This window comes from Rissa tridactyla, chromosome 7 (assembly GCF_028500815.1).
Source record: "Rissa tridactyla isolate bRisTri1 chromosome 7, bRisTri1.patW.cur.20221130, whole genome shotgun sequence".
NCBI lineage: Eukaryota > Metazoa > Chordata > Aves > Charadriiformes > Laridae > Rissa > Rissa tridactyla.
Genome location: NC_071472.1, coordinates 52019220 through 52038724, shown reverse-complemented (window position 1 = coordinate 52038724; position 19505 = coordinate 52019220). Strand labels below are relative to the sequence as shown.

Below are 19505 nucleotides of genomic sequence, written 5' to 3'. Positions count from 1 at the left end.
TTTGAGTTCAGCGAAGTTAGATATTTTGAGAACAGTGGTACTATTTGGAAAAAACATCACCAGCATTCAGCTATTACGCTGCACCGCAGCGAAATATGTGTTATCTTAAAATACTAGTGTCATTAATGGCCAGGCAAAAAATTGGCCTAAAATAAGTCCTGCTGTACTCAGGTAATCCATGTAGTGAAGGTGCACACTTTAATACACTTTAATTGTGCTGAAGCTGGAACTCACAATCTAAGCTGACGTGTTCCTCGGCAAACCCACAGATAATCATTGTCATAGTCTCCTAAAACCATTCGTTCACAGTCTGCAAGAGGAGGGATTTTTTTCTAGTTATTCTTTCCCTCCTTGAAAATTTTACAAAGCTTGCTAGTGATGGCTCAGATTGCAACACTGCTCAAGAGAAATGCTAGATTTAGATGACTCTCACCCACAACAATAAAAAGTTCTAGTGTAATTCAAGACAGCTGACTACAGACTTGAATCATACATTAATACTCAGCTGTATCTTCTTTTTTCATTTTATTGTTTCAAAGTTAAAATTGGGTTGAAAGTACTGCACTGCACAGGGCAATGTTCTGGAAGGGGCCATCACAGCTCTGGCATGGACTTTGCATGGCTGATGCCAAGAAAAAATAAGGGAATGTCAGGGCAAGATGAGAAGAAAATAATTCAGTGAAGATGAAGGCAGTGTTTTAAGATAATGAATCCCATTTCTCTGCTAGTTGTAGGTCTTGGTCTATTACAACTTTTCCCAAATACCTTATCTAAATTAGGTTTCCTGTCTTCTATTAGTTCTATAAGTTCTTTGCAATCTTGCCATATTAGTTTCTGCCCAAATTTTCCGTGAATGATGCAGACTTCTGAAAAATCTTTGTCTTAAAATAGAGATTGCTATGATGGAATTCCTCATTTCTTCAAATCCTTTTAGTTCCATCACTGTATTCCATTGCAGTGTCCCAGTGTCATATGACAACTACTGCTCAGTAGAATTGGCCCAGAATATATTATAAACTTTAATCACATGAAGAATACCTTATGGGACAGGTTTTCCATGCGTTATCTCAACAGTTCTGTGCCAAGTACTTCGGACTTGCCGTTCGGCTTGGCTCTATGGGCCTATGCTGTTAAGGGTACAGGACGTAGTTCATGGCAGCATGTCTAATAGTGAAGGAGAAGTGAGTCTTTGGCCCTTCCTAAGGAGATTAATTATTACTGATTTGTTGTGAATACTTGTTTTCACAAAAGTGGACTGAGATTGCACTCACCTCTTTTACAGAGACAGCTTGGAAATTTGCCAATGGTAACAACTTTTAGTTACCTCACTGCAAAGGTAGTTTCTCCTATGTTTATGAAAAAATCTTGCTCATTTTTTTTGTAGTATTTTGGTGACTTCCATTCAGACAACGTGTAACTAGTTAGTCCATGTATACACATATCAGAAGACTCCATTTTTTCCCCACAAAGCTTGGTCAGCCTATGGAATTCACCAAAAGAGATATTAATGCCTGCTAAAAATTTAACAATGTTCAGAAGTGGATTAGGCATATACCAAAATAAAGCAAAAAGCCCAAACAAAAAACGGAGAAAAGGAAGAAATTGTGATGTTTCAAGGAATAAGACATCTGCTAATCAAACAGGTGGTTGGAAGCAGTTTATTACAGAATTGTTGTTTGGAAAATCTCCTGTGTCTTTGGCAGAAGCATTTAACTTTGGCCATTCTTAGGGTGAGGATACTGGGCTGTTAGGGCCACTGATCTGATTAGACATGGCAATTTCAGATGTCTGTGCCAAATAAGCTCATGAACGGTTGCAAGCCACGTTCAGTGCATAAACGTGAGGAATATAGTCAAGGTGGGCAGAACTTTGCCTCAGCATTTTATTCAGAGCTAAGCCAGGTATTGCTCAGGTAAAAGCTATGGAGTTTGTTCCCTGCAGTGTATCTGTTCCTCAAATGATGCCCTTTTATTTAACTTGTGACGCTCATGCTTAGTGCTTTGAGAAAGAAAAGAGGAATTAATTCCAAGTTCACCTGAACTAAGTGTTGCTGTGTTTGCTATTTTCAGGAAATTATTACCATCAAGGAGAGATTCGTAAGAAAGAACTGGAACAGAGTTGTTTTCTTCTGGGGATTCCTGCTTCCGATATAACAGTCATTGATCACAGGTAACTGGTTTTCATTTATAGCATAATTTCATTGCAGTTTTTAAATAGGAGATTAAGTTCACCTTAATATTCAGTGACAGCCTACTGTATTATTCTAAAAAGTCTTGAGGAATCTCAAAAAAGACCGTATTAGATATTTTTGTTAGCTCTTAACATAAATCTCATTAATGCAGAGGACAATTCAAGTGTACAATGGGGATCATAATCCCTAGGTTAAGCTCTGTTGATACAGCGTTTAGAATAATGATAACCATGGGGGGTCTAGCACAGTGTATTTGGGCAGCCTGATCACATTTTGTTACACCTGTTGCAGTGTTACACAGGCATTTACAAATTCTCTGAATTCCCTGTGTCAGGTTTCTCTTTACAGGGTTAGTGTGGAATTTATTATATTTATATATTTTATAATCTTTTGACTAAAGACAAAAGTGAATTACAGTATTAAAGACAGTCAATGATAACATGACAGTAAGATTCTTTCAAATTAAGCCATGCAAGATTTCTGTTTTTCTAAGGTGTGATGTTTTCTTTAGTTGTGTGTAGACACAAAGGTACGTGATAAAGCTGACACTTTTTTGTTTTGGAATTAATTCAGGAACTCTCCTCTGGGATGGTGATTTAACACTTTGAATCAGTGAAACTCAGAACTAACATTGTAAAGGCCTCTCAAATTGCCTGATCACTGTCTATCTAGGGTTGATAGGAGCTGAGCTAGATACTGATTGCTAGGAAACACGTTACAAGTGGTTGTTTCAATTGTAAACAGTTATGATACAATCCATAATATTTTTGTTTATTAATAAATAACTTTAATAGCAACATATTGATTTAAAGCCATGCCAACTAGAAAAGTCAGAGTTGAAAAAAAATCTGGCTTCAGGCAGGCCCTTTTCCCATGAACATATTTTCCCTTGAGCTAAGGCAACAGAAACCACAGTCCAGAATATGAATTTTTTGAGTTCTTTGCTTTTTTTAGGTTTAGGTTTCTCTCCAAGTTTTCAGCTCACTTAAGAAAACAGCATAGGAGTTGTTTTTCCTTTGGAATGAAAAGAGATGTTTCCGTTAACTTCTTATTAACTGGTTTTGGATAACTTCAAGTTTTGTAGTACAATCAAATGACAATGCCCAAAACATTTTGGGGAGGGATAAGGAAAAAAGCTGCTAAGCTTTGCTAAGCATAAAGTCTGCTCGATGAACCATCTTTTGAAATTAACACAGAGCCCAGAAGCTTACCAGCCTTCATCCTCTAACGCGGCATGATGTTGGTTAGTACGTGATGCAAATTTCCTGATGCTGCTTAGTCGCCCCCCCAGCATGCACAGGCCAGAGGACTGCTTTTTGCAAGTAATATTTTGGTTTGTTCTGTAGGAAAGTTGAGGGCCATTTCAGGGAAATAGCTTGGATCATGCCTCTTTATTACTTTCATTACCAGTATTACACATGTTTATGTAAATAATGACCGACACACAGTTTCCCCTGGTGAATGCAGTGCCTGAAAAGACAGATCAATCCTGTTGCCCAGGCGTTCTAGGCATGGACTAGAATTTACAACATTGTTCTAACAAACAGATTTAGATTTCAGATTTTTATCTCTGAAGTTAGATTGCTGTGAGGTAACCATCGTCTAACTTTGTTGTGCATTCAGGGAGTGTACTAAAGTGAAGTCCTTGCTGAATTTTGCTCAGAGCTTGTTTACACAGTGAAGTTAAGTGTGTTTACAGTACATTATTTACTCTGCAATAACTCACCATGTGGATGCTCTTTATGAAAAACGTCTGTGGATCAGGTGTTAGCAATATGGTAGAGGATCAGGTATAATTTCTAGATGGCACTGAATTTTTAGAGTAGCTAATTGTTAAAGTACTATTTATGGTGGTTTAGTCAAAGCACTGGGACTCAAGGCTCTTGAAACTTAGTCAAAGTTCCTGAATTCCTTAGGTCAGTAGCCTCTGTTATGACTTCTGTAATTTAGAGATTATACAAAAATATTTGCCAGTATGGCATTATGTGAAACTTGCTAAATTAATACGTTATCTACCACTATATTTCCATGTAAATTCATGTCTACAGAATACAGTTTAGGAGGCTGTTCCTCTTTAGCATTTTGTCTTCCATAGGCACTGTTTAAGATCAGAACACTTTGGCTTTTTTTGTTCCCTTCCTAACTCTTCAGAAGATAATTTTCCATCAGTGTAAAGAACTAGCACATTGCTTAAGGACTGCTGCTGGCATGCTGCCCATCTAACATTTCTTACACAAACACTGGATGCTTTACTTTATCCAAGCTGCAGATTTGTATTTTGGTAAGGAAAGCCCAAAGGATTGCTAGGTCTGGATCTGCTCCAATCATTGTAGTGTGGAGCTGAGTCATGCTGCTTCCTCTTTCTTTGCATGATCTACAAGTGAGTGAGTAGAATTTTCAAGATGTAAAAGGGGAAATACATCTCAAAAGCAAGGTGATTGACTTGCTCTGTAATCTCACTTGGCCAGGCAGGTATAAAATCAACATGACATTTTGAATTGCCTGTGAACTTGTAAAGAGAAAGCTTCAGTCAGTCAGCCTATGATGAAATCTGTGTTAAAGACCAAATCCTTATTAAGCAGTTCCTTGCCTTAAACAATGACTCTCTCAAGTACAGCTAGGATTCCTAGAGCAGGACTAGTTCGGTATCAGACAACTACTTTGCACTGATTCTTCAGCAGGTGTTTGATATTGTCACTGTGTTTGTCACCTCAGTTAAAAACAACTCAAATCTTCTGCACAAATACGGTCCCAAACTATACCCACTTTTCAGCCCTAGAGAGCTGAGATCCACATGAATCTCCCGCAGAAGAGTTCTTTGCTGTAGAGGGCAGGAGTGGAAAGGGGCAAGCATTACCATGCAGCAACCTGTTACTGTAGGTGAGCAGATGGGCATGCAGACAGCTAATTCCAGCCTATTTTAGATTAGGGCACTGGACTCTTCCTACTTGTGAATAGCACAGGTCAGGCACCAGATTTGCAGAGGTGTTCCCTGAGCTGGCATGTAATTATCATAGCTCCAACACTGCCCCAACCAAACAGCTGCTTTTAAGGGAGAAAAGTTTTACAGTCCACTTTTCTTACCATTCCCACACTAGGCTTGATACTTGTAGCAGCCCAGCTCAGAACTAGGACTTGTATTGTTCAAAGTTAATTTCTGTACTGTCACAGTCATTCTCGCTGCTGGGTGAGGGAGGAGTAGCAAGAGAGTGAGGTCTGAAACTCATGTAAGATAAAAGTCACTTCATTAATTATATAAATGGTAATGTAAACTCTGTGCTTTTGGTACATTTTTATCATCTTATGTCCTGCAACAGTGGACTTTATTGCAGCTGTAAAAATAAGAGATAATTTATTTTGTCTTTCTGTGCCATGATACCAGCTTAATTTTCACAAAGACTGGTATAGTTCTACAAATCTGCAGTTAAGGTAAAATGAGCATAGCTAAAATATGAATGGTATAGCTACCTCTAATGCAAACACTGACTAACTCAACTGAAAAATCCTGCTACAGTCATATGTCTAAAATAGTGGATAAATCAGATGCTGGACATTCTGTGGTGGCAGAAGGGTCTAATTTATAAAGCATTTGACTGCACTACAAACAAAAAGAGGCATCCATTTTCACCAAAAGTTCTATTGTTCTGTAGGCAGACTTTGCTGCCAGATTTAGCTTAATGTTTAAATTGCTTTGTTAATGTATGAGCAAATAGAAAAGAACACTTCAGTAACATTGTGAAGAGAAAAAATGTTCACATGAGAGCTGCCTTGGGTGCTGTTCTTTGATATGGCACTGCTACATGTTTTCTGGGTTGTTGCTCTGTCTGGACTTGAGAACATAGTGAGATGAAGGTGCCCTAGTCTCCAAAACCAGTTATCAGGTCACAAGTCATTGCCGTGGTTTTGGACTTGTAAATGTACTTTGTTGGGAATTTACTTATACCTGAGAAAGCTATCTGTAAGCAATTAATCTGTGAATACATGCTCCTGAGCTAGAAAGCGCTCTCTCATGGTATATGGAAAACCAGGAGTTAGTATCTAATTGATCTAATATTAAGAGTTAGTTGAGCTCCCATTAACATTGGGCACATCTGCCAATGCTCTGGCTGTCTCCTCGTCTGTAACATTACATGTAAACAGAAGATGTTTTCTAAGCTGTTTTCACTTTCCGAAGAGAACAAGCAAAAAGGAAATCCAAATTATTATTTTTTTCTAATATCTGTTTGTGGTTCATGGAAAGATAAATATCAGGCATTTTACTGCAGCTTCTGAAGCTTTTGTGCACGGTTGTACTGGACAGAAAGTAAACCTGACTATTTGCATCTTTAATATGACAGAAAATATTTGGCCCAAGTTTGCACTGCAAAGAAAATAATAGCAGAGATTTGTGTAAACTAGAAAATTTTCCATTCGCAGTACAAAGACTTACTGCAAATAATGTTACATCTCTTTCCAAGTTTCCATGGAAATTGCACTCTATTCCTTTTTATTATTATTATTATTATTTCACTTAAGTCCAAAAGGGCTCTGATCAGACAATGCACAGCAGAGAGGACATCTGCCCATGCAGAATCACAGGCTATCTGCAAGTTTTTTATGAGGCTGCAGAGAGGTTCAAATTCTTTTTTTTTTTCTTTTATTTTTTCGTACAATAATTATTTGCTGTTGGGCTTGGTTTTTCCCCCTACAAGGTAAATAGTCTTTATTGCACTTCCTTATATTTAACTTCTAACAGACTTCCTTTCATGAGCTCCCCATCTCGGAGAAGTGAGTCTATAAGGTCATGGGAAAAATATATCCTTAAGTAAATAGTGTGTTTGTCTGTTTATGATGACCAGAAAGATAAAAAACCACTCAGACCCTTCGGAGAATGAAATATGTAACTGGAAATTGGAACCTTTTTATTAGAATTTAGAAACATGAATGCAGACAGTTAAGAAGTATATCCCATTGATCCAGTTTGCTTTTACTGTACTTAGGTGGTTCGTTGATGGCTTTATTGATTTGAATGCAGGGTGCTGAGTGGATGAAAGCTCAAGATGCGAGCTCTATAGTGAGAATAAGTACTGCAATTAAGAAAGCTTGCCTGAAAACTGAATGCACCAGGAGAGGTGCAGAGAGAAAATTCTGGCCTCAGTCAAGTCTGGTGGCAAAGCTCTCAGTGATTTCATACCAGTTTCTGACTGACTCATTTGCAGACCTGTGTCATCTTGCTGAATGGGATTTTTTTAAAGTGTATTTATCTCACTTACGTGTTTCTGACCAGAAAGGTGGTATTATTGCCCGATGTTTTCTTCTTTCCCCTGTTCGCATATTTCATATTTTGGGATCGGTATTTAATAGTTTTAATTCTGCTGAAATAATTGTGGTAATTATTTCATTTTGTCTTCCTAAGTTCCTCATGGTGTTATAGTTTGATGTTTTACTTTATTGCTAATTCTAAAGAGCTGGTCTATGTGCTGATTAAAATTGCTGACATGCTTTATTCTAGAAGAGCTGCATATTTCAGTAGTGAGTGATGGGATTATCTTCATCTTACTTATCCCAGCAACACTGTAAAGGTCTTTATTTTTTTGAGAATTTTCTTTAATTAAGAATGGCATCTGTGGGACCAGAAAATCTTAGATGTAAATTGGTCACACATTCAGTGTGTATTACAGGGAAATCGGCTTACAACTTTTGAATCAGTCATGAATACTGCCATCATCCTGAATACTAACATGCTTTACCATTACAAGAAGGCGTGAAACCTTTGTCAGTCAGGTGGGTATCTTGATGTTTATGTAATCACTGTAGCCAAATTTAACTTTTGTTTAGTATAATTCTTGAAATTTAAATTGTTTTCTTTCTGAGAAGACAATAAAATATTTGGCCACCTATTTTTATTTATGTTTCTAAATAAACATATAATTTTTCCAAAATGCTTACCACATGGCAGCTCATGCTGATATTTTAGGACATCAGAACACTTTATAAAAAAAGTCAAAGTTTGTATCAAAGTCTGCCTTCTGGCTTGTGCTTTTATAAGCGTTCCTCTGTGCAATAATTTATGAGGAAATTCTCTGGGGATTGAGATGTCTCTCTGCCCTCCAGGAAAACTGCTTTCTGAAACAAAGGGTTGTATTGCAGTAAGTTAGGTTTAACTGTTTTGTCCTAAGTTAGATATTTTCCTCAATAAGGAAATCTGCCTTTTTTTTTTTTTTTCCCCCTGGGGCTTCTGTGAACCAGGTCCTTTCTCAGCTTTCTAGCATAATTAACTTCCTCGCTGTACAAAAAGGGGGAAGGTTCTGTGGTGAAAGGGAAAATGATCCTTTCAGTGCTAAAGGGCCATGTCCCCCAGATTACCTTTGTAGAGCAATGAGTAATAGTCCTTTTCAAAACATTCAAGGATTCTTCCTCGGATGTCAATAGAAACCTGTCAAATCATGTCAGTGAAGTCACAGCAGGGTTTGATTAAGAGCAAGAGTTTGGCCAGAGAACCCAAGGGCTCTGAATAAATGCAGGGAGAAGTGAAGGAGTACTGCTAAAGGACAAAATGTCTTTATGGAAATCAAATTAAAATACTAAGCAATGAGATTTATACTTTTAATGGTCAAGATTATTTTAGCAGAATAAAAACTAAGAAATAATGACCTCAAAACATGAAATACGAGAATACGGATCCCAGCTGTCCCCCAAAGCTGATGCAAGTTTGATTCAACTTCAGAAACATCAGCACTGGTAAGCTGAAAGTAAGAAAATAAATAAGAAAAGAAATAAGGCTGTGCGTAACAGCTGTGTTTCAGGATTCTGGCTAGGGCTGAAGACAGGGAAATGCACTAGAACAGGGAAATCCACTAGAAGTCTTTGTTTTTGTTGTTTTATTCTTTCTTAGTTCATACATTCAGAAATGCCTTTTACTATTCTTTTATTAATGGCTTTTAAAAGTCCCCCCCATATGTTAAAGATAGGCGTCGTCTTTGGAGCAAAGAAAGCTTCAATCACCCATCCTGAATTTGTGGATGGTTCAAGTCCCAGCTTTGCCGTCTCCTGGTAACACAAACAGATGTGCTGACTGGAGCAATTCTGTAACTAGACCACTTGTGTCCATGCAGAAGGAAATGTCTTTGGGTTTGCTGCTTTCCAGTATAAAATTCAGGGGGTTTTATTAAAATATTTTTAGTGGACTTTCTTCATGATACTAGTAAGCTCTAGAAAGATACGGTCATTAGATTAAAGCTATCTTCAACAGTTATACCCAACAGTCACCTTTTAAACAGGACAAACTATAAGAACCTATTTATTTTGCCAGTTACACAGTGGAACAATACAGTGTGTTTTGCCAACAGACACCCTGAGAACTAATGCAGAATGACAGGCATTTCCCCTTTGCCCCCAGAATGTTGCCTGCTTTGATAGCCCAGCAACATCTCTGTTACTCACTTATTTTATCCTGCAGCTGCAAACGCCTTGCTGGTAATTATAGGCAGACTGAGGTCTTTTATGAGAGAAAATAGTCAACGCTTTTCCTTAAAGAGTAACGTTATATCAAATAGTCACAGTAAATTAATCAAAGAGGAGGAACAAACAGAAAAAAAAATGTAGCAGGGATACAGCTTAAGCTTTTGAATCTCTGCATTCCTCCCAGTTTACTCAGGGAAAATATATTCCTATTTCTACTGGGAACACTCTTAAAAGCCTTCTCACAATAATGGATTGGGCGTTAACGCCTTGTTCACAAGAACTGTGTGGTTTCTTTGTGTGTTCTCATAATCTTATTTTAATTGTAGCTACAGTACAAAATATTGAGTGCCTTAGTTAAAATAAACCTGTGAGATCTGAGGCTATGACATGGTTTGGAAACATCACGCAGTTGCATCTGCAATGGACTTGCATTTTCTGCGTGTCAGGTAATTACTGTGCTGGCAAACAGAGGAAGGGGATTTGCAGCCTCTCTTGGTCAAACTCCCCTTTGGAATTCAGTCTAGAGAAGGGTAGGTACATCAATTCCTGGTTTTCCTAGAGGTCAGGATCCTAGGTATATTAGGTAGCTCCTGTAGGTAGTGTGTATCTGTACTCACAGGTTATTTGGAAGTAATTGCAGGAACTTCCCCCAAGTTGCCTCAATCTCCGTGAGACAGGAATTTTCAGTGTGTCCAGGGGCCTTAAGACATTAAAACCATTTGTTGGTTTATTCCTGTTCCCTTCGTCTAACTTTACTAGTTCAGACAGTCACTAGAAAATTTATGGAATAATCAGTATCTGAGCCTTGGGAGCAAGGCCTTTATTAGGCTCATTAAGGACAGAATGTTTCCAATTACAAGGCATAGCGTCAAAGGCTGTCGGACCACTTCAAATGCCACGATATGTTGTCTTGCTTAGTGCCAGCAATATAATCCTAATTTCTTGAGTTTGTTTTCAAAATTCCCATTGAAGTCAGACAGTATCTCCTATGCTGGCAGCTAGTAAGAGAACATAGGAAGCGGTGCATACAGTGCCTGAGGGATCCACTTCTATGGCAGGCTCAAAAGGTTGAGTTGATGAACTACAGAAGTAGGGTGTCCTTGGGGCCTTTGGGACAGGAGCATGGGGTGAAGAAAATTGCTGAGAATTTTGTCTTCCCCTAAAAATAATTGCAGGGCATTCAGTGGGGACCTTTCTGGCTCTTTTATAGAAGATGACAGTGTCAGGATAGGAAAAAAAAGTTGCTTTGTGGACATCACTTGTGAGTAATAAAGTGAGCTTAGTTACTTTCATGTTGATTGAAGTATTTTATTTTTCATACAAATAGCAATGTTTGAACTGCAGACACTGTAAAGACTCAATGGAATTTTTGTGAGGATGTAAACTTACAAATTCTGTGTTTTTATACAACATACATTTTGGGTCTACATCAACCCAGTTCTTCCACATAGGTGGTAGAACTGGAGCTGTAGAATCTTGGACATCTTTCTTTCTTTCCTCAGAGCCACCTTCTGATCCCATCAAAATCAGTGGGGGTTGGCCATTGACTTCAGTGGGACCAGAAATTGTCATTGAAACAGTGAACACAAGAAGACAAAGTCTTGTTTAAAAAAATGTTAGTAGGGGGAAAGTTGGAAAAGCAACTATACAATGGATGTTGCGTAAAATGTGTTTTCTCTTAATGACCTTCCAGTTCAGATTGGCTCTGTTTACATACAAATCAAAAGCTGGTTTGTCTAACTGCCAGCACAGCAAAACTCAGTCTGGGATCTGAATATCCAGCTGTGTCTTTTGCCTCTGACATCCTCCCAGTAATAAAAGTTGTGTGGCTGGGATTTGGCTGGAATTGCAGATGATGTGTGAGCCAGAATTGAATTCAGCCTGCTCTTCCTCTGTAAGACAATAGAAGTTAAAACTTGTTTGTGTCAATAAAATAAGCATATACAACTCATAACCGCTCAGGGACCAGATATGATGAATAAGATGCTCTTTTTCCATCATCACATTTCTAACCCTGACCAATGTTAGTAATAAGCCTGTGAGAACTCAGACTTTTGTCTTCCTTGTTTCAAAGCTGGAGCAGAAGCTTTTATGGAGTTTACCTGTGAAGATGCAGCATCCAGAGAATAGACATAGTATGACAGCCTTTGCAGTGCTATCTAATCCAAGTTCTTTGTTCTTCACTTTCAAACTCCCTGAAGGGTACACTATGTTAAGTGCTGTCTCAGCTCTGTAAGCCTGTACTCTCTTAACTGCTTCCCTGCAGATGGATAAACTGACAGAAAAAATAACTCCCTCACAGGTAAAATGGTACTGCTAGCATGCCATTTAGTTTTCACTTTCCTGTTTCAGTCTTTTCTCCAACGATATGTTAATAAACTAGGCTGCTTTGTGTAGCAGAGGCTCTCAAACTTTGCTGTACAGAGGTTTCTGTTTGGTAGCTTGTCGGGAACTTGGGTGCTGCACCTTGTGAGACAGATGCCAATGGAGCATGTGGTGATGGAGAGGTTTCAGGTCCTGGGGTACTGTATGGATGTAGGCAAAGCTATATCAGTTCATAAGGGAGCAGTGCATGGTGAAACTGTATTTACTGCAAGGTCTTCGTTCTTATAACGGTAGTGAAAGCTCTCGCTGCAGTACAGAGTGCCTTTAGCAATTTCACTTCTAGCTTGCACTTTGGCCACCTCATTGTAAAAGACTGCTTGTGAAGCTGTATAGCAGTTAGGCACAGCATTTGTTAACTCCACTCTTTTCATTAATAAAACCCTGTTTGACAGATGATTGAACGCTCCTCCAGTTGATAGTATCAGTGTGAACCAGCAAAGGTGTTCTCAGCAGTCTAAATCTGAGGCTCCCCAGATGCTTCTGGCTGACTGCAGTGGGATGCTGCTCTGCAGCAACATGATCCAGGGCCGCCTTTTCAAGCATCCTACAGCAAGAGAATTCCCATTTGTATTTTTCTGGCTGAGTTTGTTGTGACATGCCCTGTTATTTTTGCATTCTGTGTCCATTCTGAAGTTCCCCCAGGCATCCCTTCAAATGAACCATTGCATCACTGAGGAAGTGAAGCCATTAAAAGTGAATGCTTTCGACAAACACTTGGAGCAAATACAATCAGCTCTCATCTACCAGAAATGGACTTGCAAGTTGACATTGCAAAATTTGGGAAGAACAATAGTCCTTTCTTGAGCAGTTTGATTGCAGTTTTTCAAAAAGCTGAGCTGTGCTGTTATTTTTTTGCCACATCATGAATGAAGGTTTTATATTTGCATAGAGCAAATGTAGAAGGATTACCAAGCAAACTGGTTAGAGCATGGAGCTTCACGCTTCAAAATCGTTTTGAAGAAAGAGAAATTTTAATTTCTCTGCTGAACTCTGCTAAGGTCTCTGACCTTCTCTGTGTTTTACTTTCATCCTCCAATAATCCTGCCTTTTTGCAGAGCTGCGGTGATGGACCAATTACTGTTTACACACTATTCTCATGCTGTGAAAGGCTGTATGTGTTAAGGATCGTTATTAGAGTTTTCCTTGCTTATCAAAGGGTTAATTTCTTTCTCCAAAGAAGGAGATCTGATTTAGGTTTGGCACAGGAGGAGGGAAGACAGAGGATTTTGTTCTGCAGGAAACTAGGTCAGCAGGTTTTTATTATCGTGCTCGACAGCCCAATGTGGTTTGCATTTAGGAATGAACTTGGTTGACACTGTGTATGGTCGATTTCCTCTTCCCAGAAAGCAGGCCTCAGACATCGCTCCATACATTATGGCTTTCGCAAATTGAATGCAAGAGAATATTTAGCTGAAGAAGCTCAGGCAGTTGTGAATTTGTTAGGTATGTTTTTAGAGCTATCTGTCAGGAGCGCCTCAGGAACACAGAATGAAGTCCAAGATATTCTGGAGAGAAGGAACAATAGGGCTGGAATCTTTTCAGTCACTGAAGTGCATCAGAATCACAGAGCTCTTCATTGTTTTTACACCCCATCTACTGATGATTGTTCTTATAGCCTGTAGCATTGTTTGGTTTTTGTTTGGATGTGGTCAGATTCTGATCTTGGTCCTGCCAAAGTAAATTTTGTGTAATTCCCTTGCTTCCTCTGAAGCTACTGCTGTGTGTGGCTGAGATCACAGTGTGGTTCCTGCAGAAAACCTTTAGATGTGGAGTTTTCCATTGTAACTTTTGGACTATCATGACTGATAAAAGTTTTGAATAATCCAGAATCTTTTCACATCTTCCAGCTTTCTTGACCATATACCCTGGAGTATATTCTTTTCTTAGGCAACTGAGAGTAGATGTCTGTGTTCTTTACCTTTGCCCATTGAAGACCGAATTGTGGCAGACATCACACAAGTTGGAGAATTCAGGCTGCCTTTCCTTACAGAATGTTTTTACTTTACCGAATAATGAAAATCCAAGTGCTTATAACTTAAAAAAAAATCTACTTTGTTTTGATCTTAGGGATCAGGTAAGGGTGATGCAGCTTGGAAAGACTATTGGTAATGTCTAGGAAAATTTCTGAGTAGTAGGATTTAAGACTGAGCATCTATTTCCAGTTTTATACTCTTGTTGTTTTACAGACTTTAATGTGAGTTAATGGCTCTTCAGCATAATAAAACCATCAAATTCTGTCCTGTTCTAGCCTTTATTCAGTTCTGGCATCGAGACACCCAGACATTTTTGCAAACCAAGTTTGGCTTTTAAAGCTGAACAAGGAAAATACAGGCAATACTAAGAAGAACAGACAGCAGTAGGTTGCCAGCAATTCCTGGAAATAATGGAGTTTCACAACCATTCCCTGCAGATTGAACGTTTAGGGAGGAAAAATATCCTTGTGGCTTACATGGACAGAATAATGAAAATGCCAAGTCTGTTGAGGAAGTTTATTATGATAAAAATTCAAATGCTGTTCTAGGGTTTAAACCAAAGAGCAGCATATCAAACGCCTCAAAATGATGACAGCATAGAAAAATTCCAGGTCAGAAAATTGTGTATGGTCTCTCCTGAACTTGCTTTTAATGTTGTGTTAGGCTGTATGTTTAGTTGTCCAATGCCTTTGAATCTTTAAAAAGTCTCAGCTGCAATAAAGGTGCTCATATAATCATCTTCTGAAATATGAACATGTTAAACAGGGATGAAGAAAGTTGGTATTTCTGTAATACCCTTGTGCTCTTACACTGGCATCTGTGGGTGAGAGCCAAGAAAACGACAGCGCATGTTGGACTGAGGCATAGAGAGGACTTGTAGCAGGCAGACACGTACACACAATAAGCATCCGAGCTGAGGCAGCATTTTGAAAATTGCCTTCTACACAACAAAAACAGAAGGGGTTGTAGGAGAATCTCCGTAGCTTCATTCAGCGATGATGAATTATTTCATTCAAATTTGTAGCGACTCAGAAAATGTCACTGTGTTGCTGGAAGACTTAGGTTGTATTCCATACTCCCTAAACTGAATAAAAAGGGTAGAATCCTACATTTTTATAAAGGCTTTTTCTTCCCCGAAAGAGGCCAGAAAACATCACAGATCATGAGCATATCAGAGCTGTCACTGAAAATACAGTAGCTTCTGGGTTGAAACAGCAACTGTTACAGGCACCCAGTAAAGCCATGTGTATGAAAAACGTCTGCTGCCGTATATTTGTGCTCTTTCAATTGAATGAAATCAGGAGTTTCTAGACTGAAAATGAGGTTGGTAATGCAGAAGAGCAGTGCATGTGTGTCAGCAAATGAACAGATGCTTGCAGAAGACTGCGAGATAAACAGATGCCGAGTAATGCTGGTGTACAAAATAAGCCATTTGTGCCCATTTGGGAGCTCTGCTACATAAGGGATGCAGCCCGCAAATTTAAGTAGGATGAGAGCTTCTCCCCTATGGCTGGAGTTAGAGGCTAGTCCAGTTAACTGCAGAGTAATCACTTTGTGAACAAACATGAAGGCACTAAACTAAAATTGTCTTTCAGAGAGCAATGGCTTCATATGGATACATTTCTTTTTTGTTTTTAAATGTAACCCTATCTTTACCCATTAAAGTAGCTATTTAATGGTCAGAATATGATCTCTGAGCTATGAGCAGAAACCCTGATTATCCCTTTTGTGGGATAAAATACATTTAGTCTTGTTTTATTTGCCGTTATTATTCCTTCTTAGTGTTTTAACCGGTAATTAACCCTATCCTTTGATAGCTGTTTACAGCTGGGAACAGGCTGACCAGAATGGTGCTCTCTGTTCTGCAGTGAGGAGGGAACCATGCCAAGTAGCTATCCTGTAACTGTTTCCCAAACTCAGGTAGCCATCTCCTGGGGCAATCCCTGTACCTGGAGAGAGGGAACAGCAATCTTCTCAAACGTGGCTGCTCACTGCTGACCTTTTCTGAGAATGGGAATCGGTTGGTTGATTGATTTTATTGACAACTTATTGCAGGCAAAAGGTGCCAGACTGAAAGCACTGGTAAAGGGTAGACATAGGTCCCGTGCAGTATTTTTCACAATGGAGTAGCTCTACACAGCAGTGCATTTTGGTACACTTCATTGTTGCTTCAGATGGATTGCTTGTATCTGCAAGAAGATTACTGTGCAATGTGATACAACTTTTGGCCTCTTTCCTTGGATGCCAATAAGAAGATTAATTAGATCAGGGCTAAAAATATTAGTATTTAAGGGAGATATATTTTTTCATGTGCTGTCTCATCTCTTATTCCATCCCAATCCTTTATGCATTACGCTCAAAGAGGTAGTGTAGAGCAGAGTTGAAGACCCTCTGTACAGAGTCCTCATACAGCTTCTGCTATGTTTAGCATCCTCTGTGTCTACAGGGAGGTAAGGAAGGACTTCTTGTCTCCATCCTCATATAACCTTATTCCAGGAGAAGGATATGCTCTTGCAAGAGCAATCTGGAGCAGTGCTCTGCCAGTGCAGGGTGTTTGATACACAACACGTTCAATACCCACTCCTACAGCGGCTCATTCTCTTGACACTCACAGTATCCTTACACAGTACCCATCTTGGGACCTTCACGCAGCTCACAAGTGATCTCTGGCTCCACAGCAGCTGTAATACTCAAGTAATCTCCAGCCAGTCTTGGCAGTTGGACTTTCCCAGTGACCTGTATTAACCAGCAGTATCTTAGGAGGTTTCCCAGTTCCACCATTCTGCTTTTGGTGTTTACAGCTACAGTAACTAACACCTGACATTTATATCCAGCTTGTGCTCCGATTGCTGCAGCTTGGTGCCTGTTTGCACGTGGGGCCTTCTGATAAGGCAGGCATTTGACCTTTCTATTCTTAACCCATTAACATTTAGAAGAGCTGCTCTCCTCACCTCTAGAGGCTGTGTTCCTCCCCCTCCCCCCAATATCCCTGTTCCTGCCAGATAAGATTACGCCTGGGTTATATATTGATCTAAAGGCAGAGTGCCAAATGCAGCCCACACCAGTTCAAGGGCAAATACTGAATCCATATGAGTGAGTTCACATGCTTCGGCTCAGTAGTGGAAAGGTAATGACCAATGGCTCTTTTTGCCCTCTCAGCAGAACCTGAGGCCAAACGCAAGGGTATCAGTTCTTTATCATACCAGTAAAATGAACATCATGGCTGCAGTAGGTACGACTCCAATTTGCTGATGTTGCATCTTTGTGCTGTTTCCTCTTCTTCATCTGCACTTAAGCAGATGAAGGGGTTGAAGTGACTATTACACGCTCATTTGCTTGAGGCAGTGTATTCAGTAACCTGAACATGGAAACGAGAGCCAAGACTCCTTTGTTTTAAGCCAAGCCTGGCTCAATGAATACTGTGCTGTGTTGCTTGAACAAATCTCTTCACCTGTGCATATGTATTTCCTAGTTTTTAAAAGTGGGAACCTATTAGCAACCTAGTGAATTACAAATAGCAAAAGCTATTAAGGGAAGCTGTATTGACAAATGTATATAGCCACTTATAGTCAAATTCAAAGTAATTCATTCTTTGCTAAAAATTGGTGATTGAGGTATCCCCAGATGTATGAAGTGACGCTAAGAAGCTCTAACGGAGTAACTGCAGATAGCCAGTTAAACATCAGCTCCCAGTGCCATAGCTGTCACGCAGAATGTGAATGGAACTAAGCGAGCAAGGAAATAACAGATAGGAGTGAGGTGATGTTATTGCCTCTTCAAATATTGCTTGAGAGTCTCTTGTTCTAGTTCAGTATCTTTGTATAAAACCTACATTTCCAAAAGGTTGTTGACGTTTGGAAAATACTTGGGAAACAGTCACCAGAATGATGAAAGATGTGGAAAACAGACCTAATAATGGATATTAAAGACGCTTGAGCTATTTGCTTTATCCATGAGATGGCTTGATAGTGACACAGGAGGATCAACATGGGGAAGAGATTTGTTGAGCTGTTACGTACGTGTCATATGAGAATAATGACCACAGTGGTCCCTGCTGGCTTTAAAAATCTATGACAATGATAATAACTACAATCACTCATAAGAATTAATTAGCTGGCAAGCCTGATTTTCCACTGCAAAACCAAAAGCCACTGGAGCAGGATGGATAAAAATGTATTGCAATTATTAATATTTTATTATGTTAAATTAAATGGTTTAAAATAAAAATTTGTGATTTCATGTGTATTTATGACTGTGTGTACCAAGAACTAAGCTTCAAGTAGTCTTAAAAGATAACTTACGTGAAATTAAAGAGGCAGTCAGTATGCTTTTTCCTGCCAATGTTTAAGAGAAAGTAAAACCACTGAATTGATGGAAGTCTCTGACTAAGCACTAGATGTTTTTAGAGTGAACAACTCCATTTTAGTTGTCTTATCTTACCTAATTGAGAAACTAGGTAATTCAGAGTTGAGATGCTTATTCAAAACTGAAGGAGGGAAGCTTTTTTTCATCTTGTGGTCTGTGAATAAAAATAGATGTGAAAGTCTGTTCTACTAATTTTTTAAATGCCTGAAGAGCACATGTGATCCAAAAACAACTGCTTTTTCTCCTTAACTACAGTTAATATTGTCTTTCTTTACTGGATCTGTTAGTTTTTAAATACTATGTTTTGGTAAGCTTTTCCATATATTACTAGAAATTCTAATATAATTTATCCAGTTCTTAGAAAACAATTACAAAATACTGTTCTAATGACTTTGAGCTCCAGCTTCCATCTCGACTCAAAATTGCACAAACCATGAATAAAAACTCATTTAGTTGGTAAAAATACATCACTCCATCCTTGTTAATACGTAAAGCATAAAAAATAAATTCTTTGCTTAGCTATAGAGTTGTTTCAGAAATAACTAAATCAGTTACTTAAAATGGGTGGGTTGAAATCAACCTGTCCTGCAGTGCAGGCAGAGGTAGGTAGGAATTTTGCTCTTCATGTACTGCTGGATTGATCGCAGCATTTGTGAATTTCCGTGTAAGTGAAAAGCAGCACATCATGGCCAGGGATCGTTGCTGCCTTGGTCACTCACCACCTCCTCGGTTGAGTTTGCCTGTAAGCCAGCCACTGTTGTAATGTCAGAGACAATCCCTGGCCATTTGAGCAGCCTAATTGAGAGAGACAAGGCATGGGAAGGGAAATGCTCCCTGCCAAAGCTTTTAGAGATCCTGATTTACACGGCTGTTTTTCTTTTTTTTTCCCCTCTCTTCAAATGTTCCATGCAGTAAATTTTTTATCTGTGACTCAGAGCAAAAGAAATTTTCAGATTTTTGTGATAAGATATTAGATGTCTGGGGAAGCCTTCAATTTAAAATGTTTTTTTGGCTTATCCAGCGTACTGTACATGCTGAGATATGAGTGTGTGAGCCTCTAGTTATGATTAAAACACTAAGGGCATGGACATATGAAGCAATAAGGTATTATGTAGGAGAAGGTTCATCATTTTTGTGACTTTTTTTTA

The 19505-nt window shown here is 39.0% G+C and overlaps 1 protein-coding gene across 3 annotated transcripts in view; it reads left to right on the top strand.

The window, feature by feature from the left end:
• Nucleotides 1–19505, top strand: part of PIGL (phosphatidylinositol glycan anchor biosynthesis class L) — a 65534-nt gene that overhangs the window by 2754 nt on the left and 43275 nt on the right. For all 3 annotated transcript variants that reach the window (XM_054209336.1, XM_054209338.1, XM_054209337.1), the window contains exon 2: nt 2070–2169. In XM_054209336.1, the coding sequence (XP_054065311.1) occupies nt 2070–2169 (100 nt within the window). The remainder of the gene's footprint in view (nt 1–2069; nt 2170–19505) is intronic.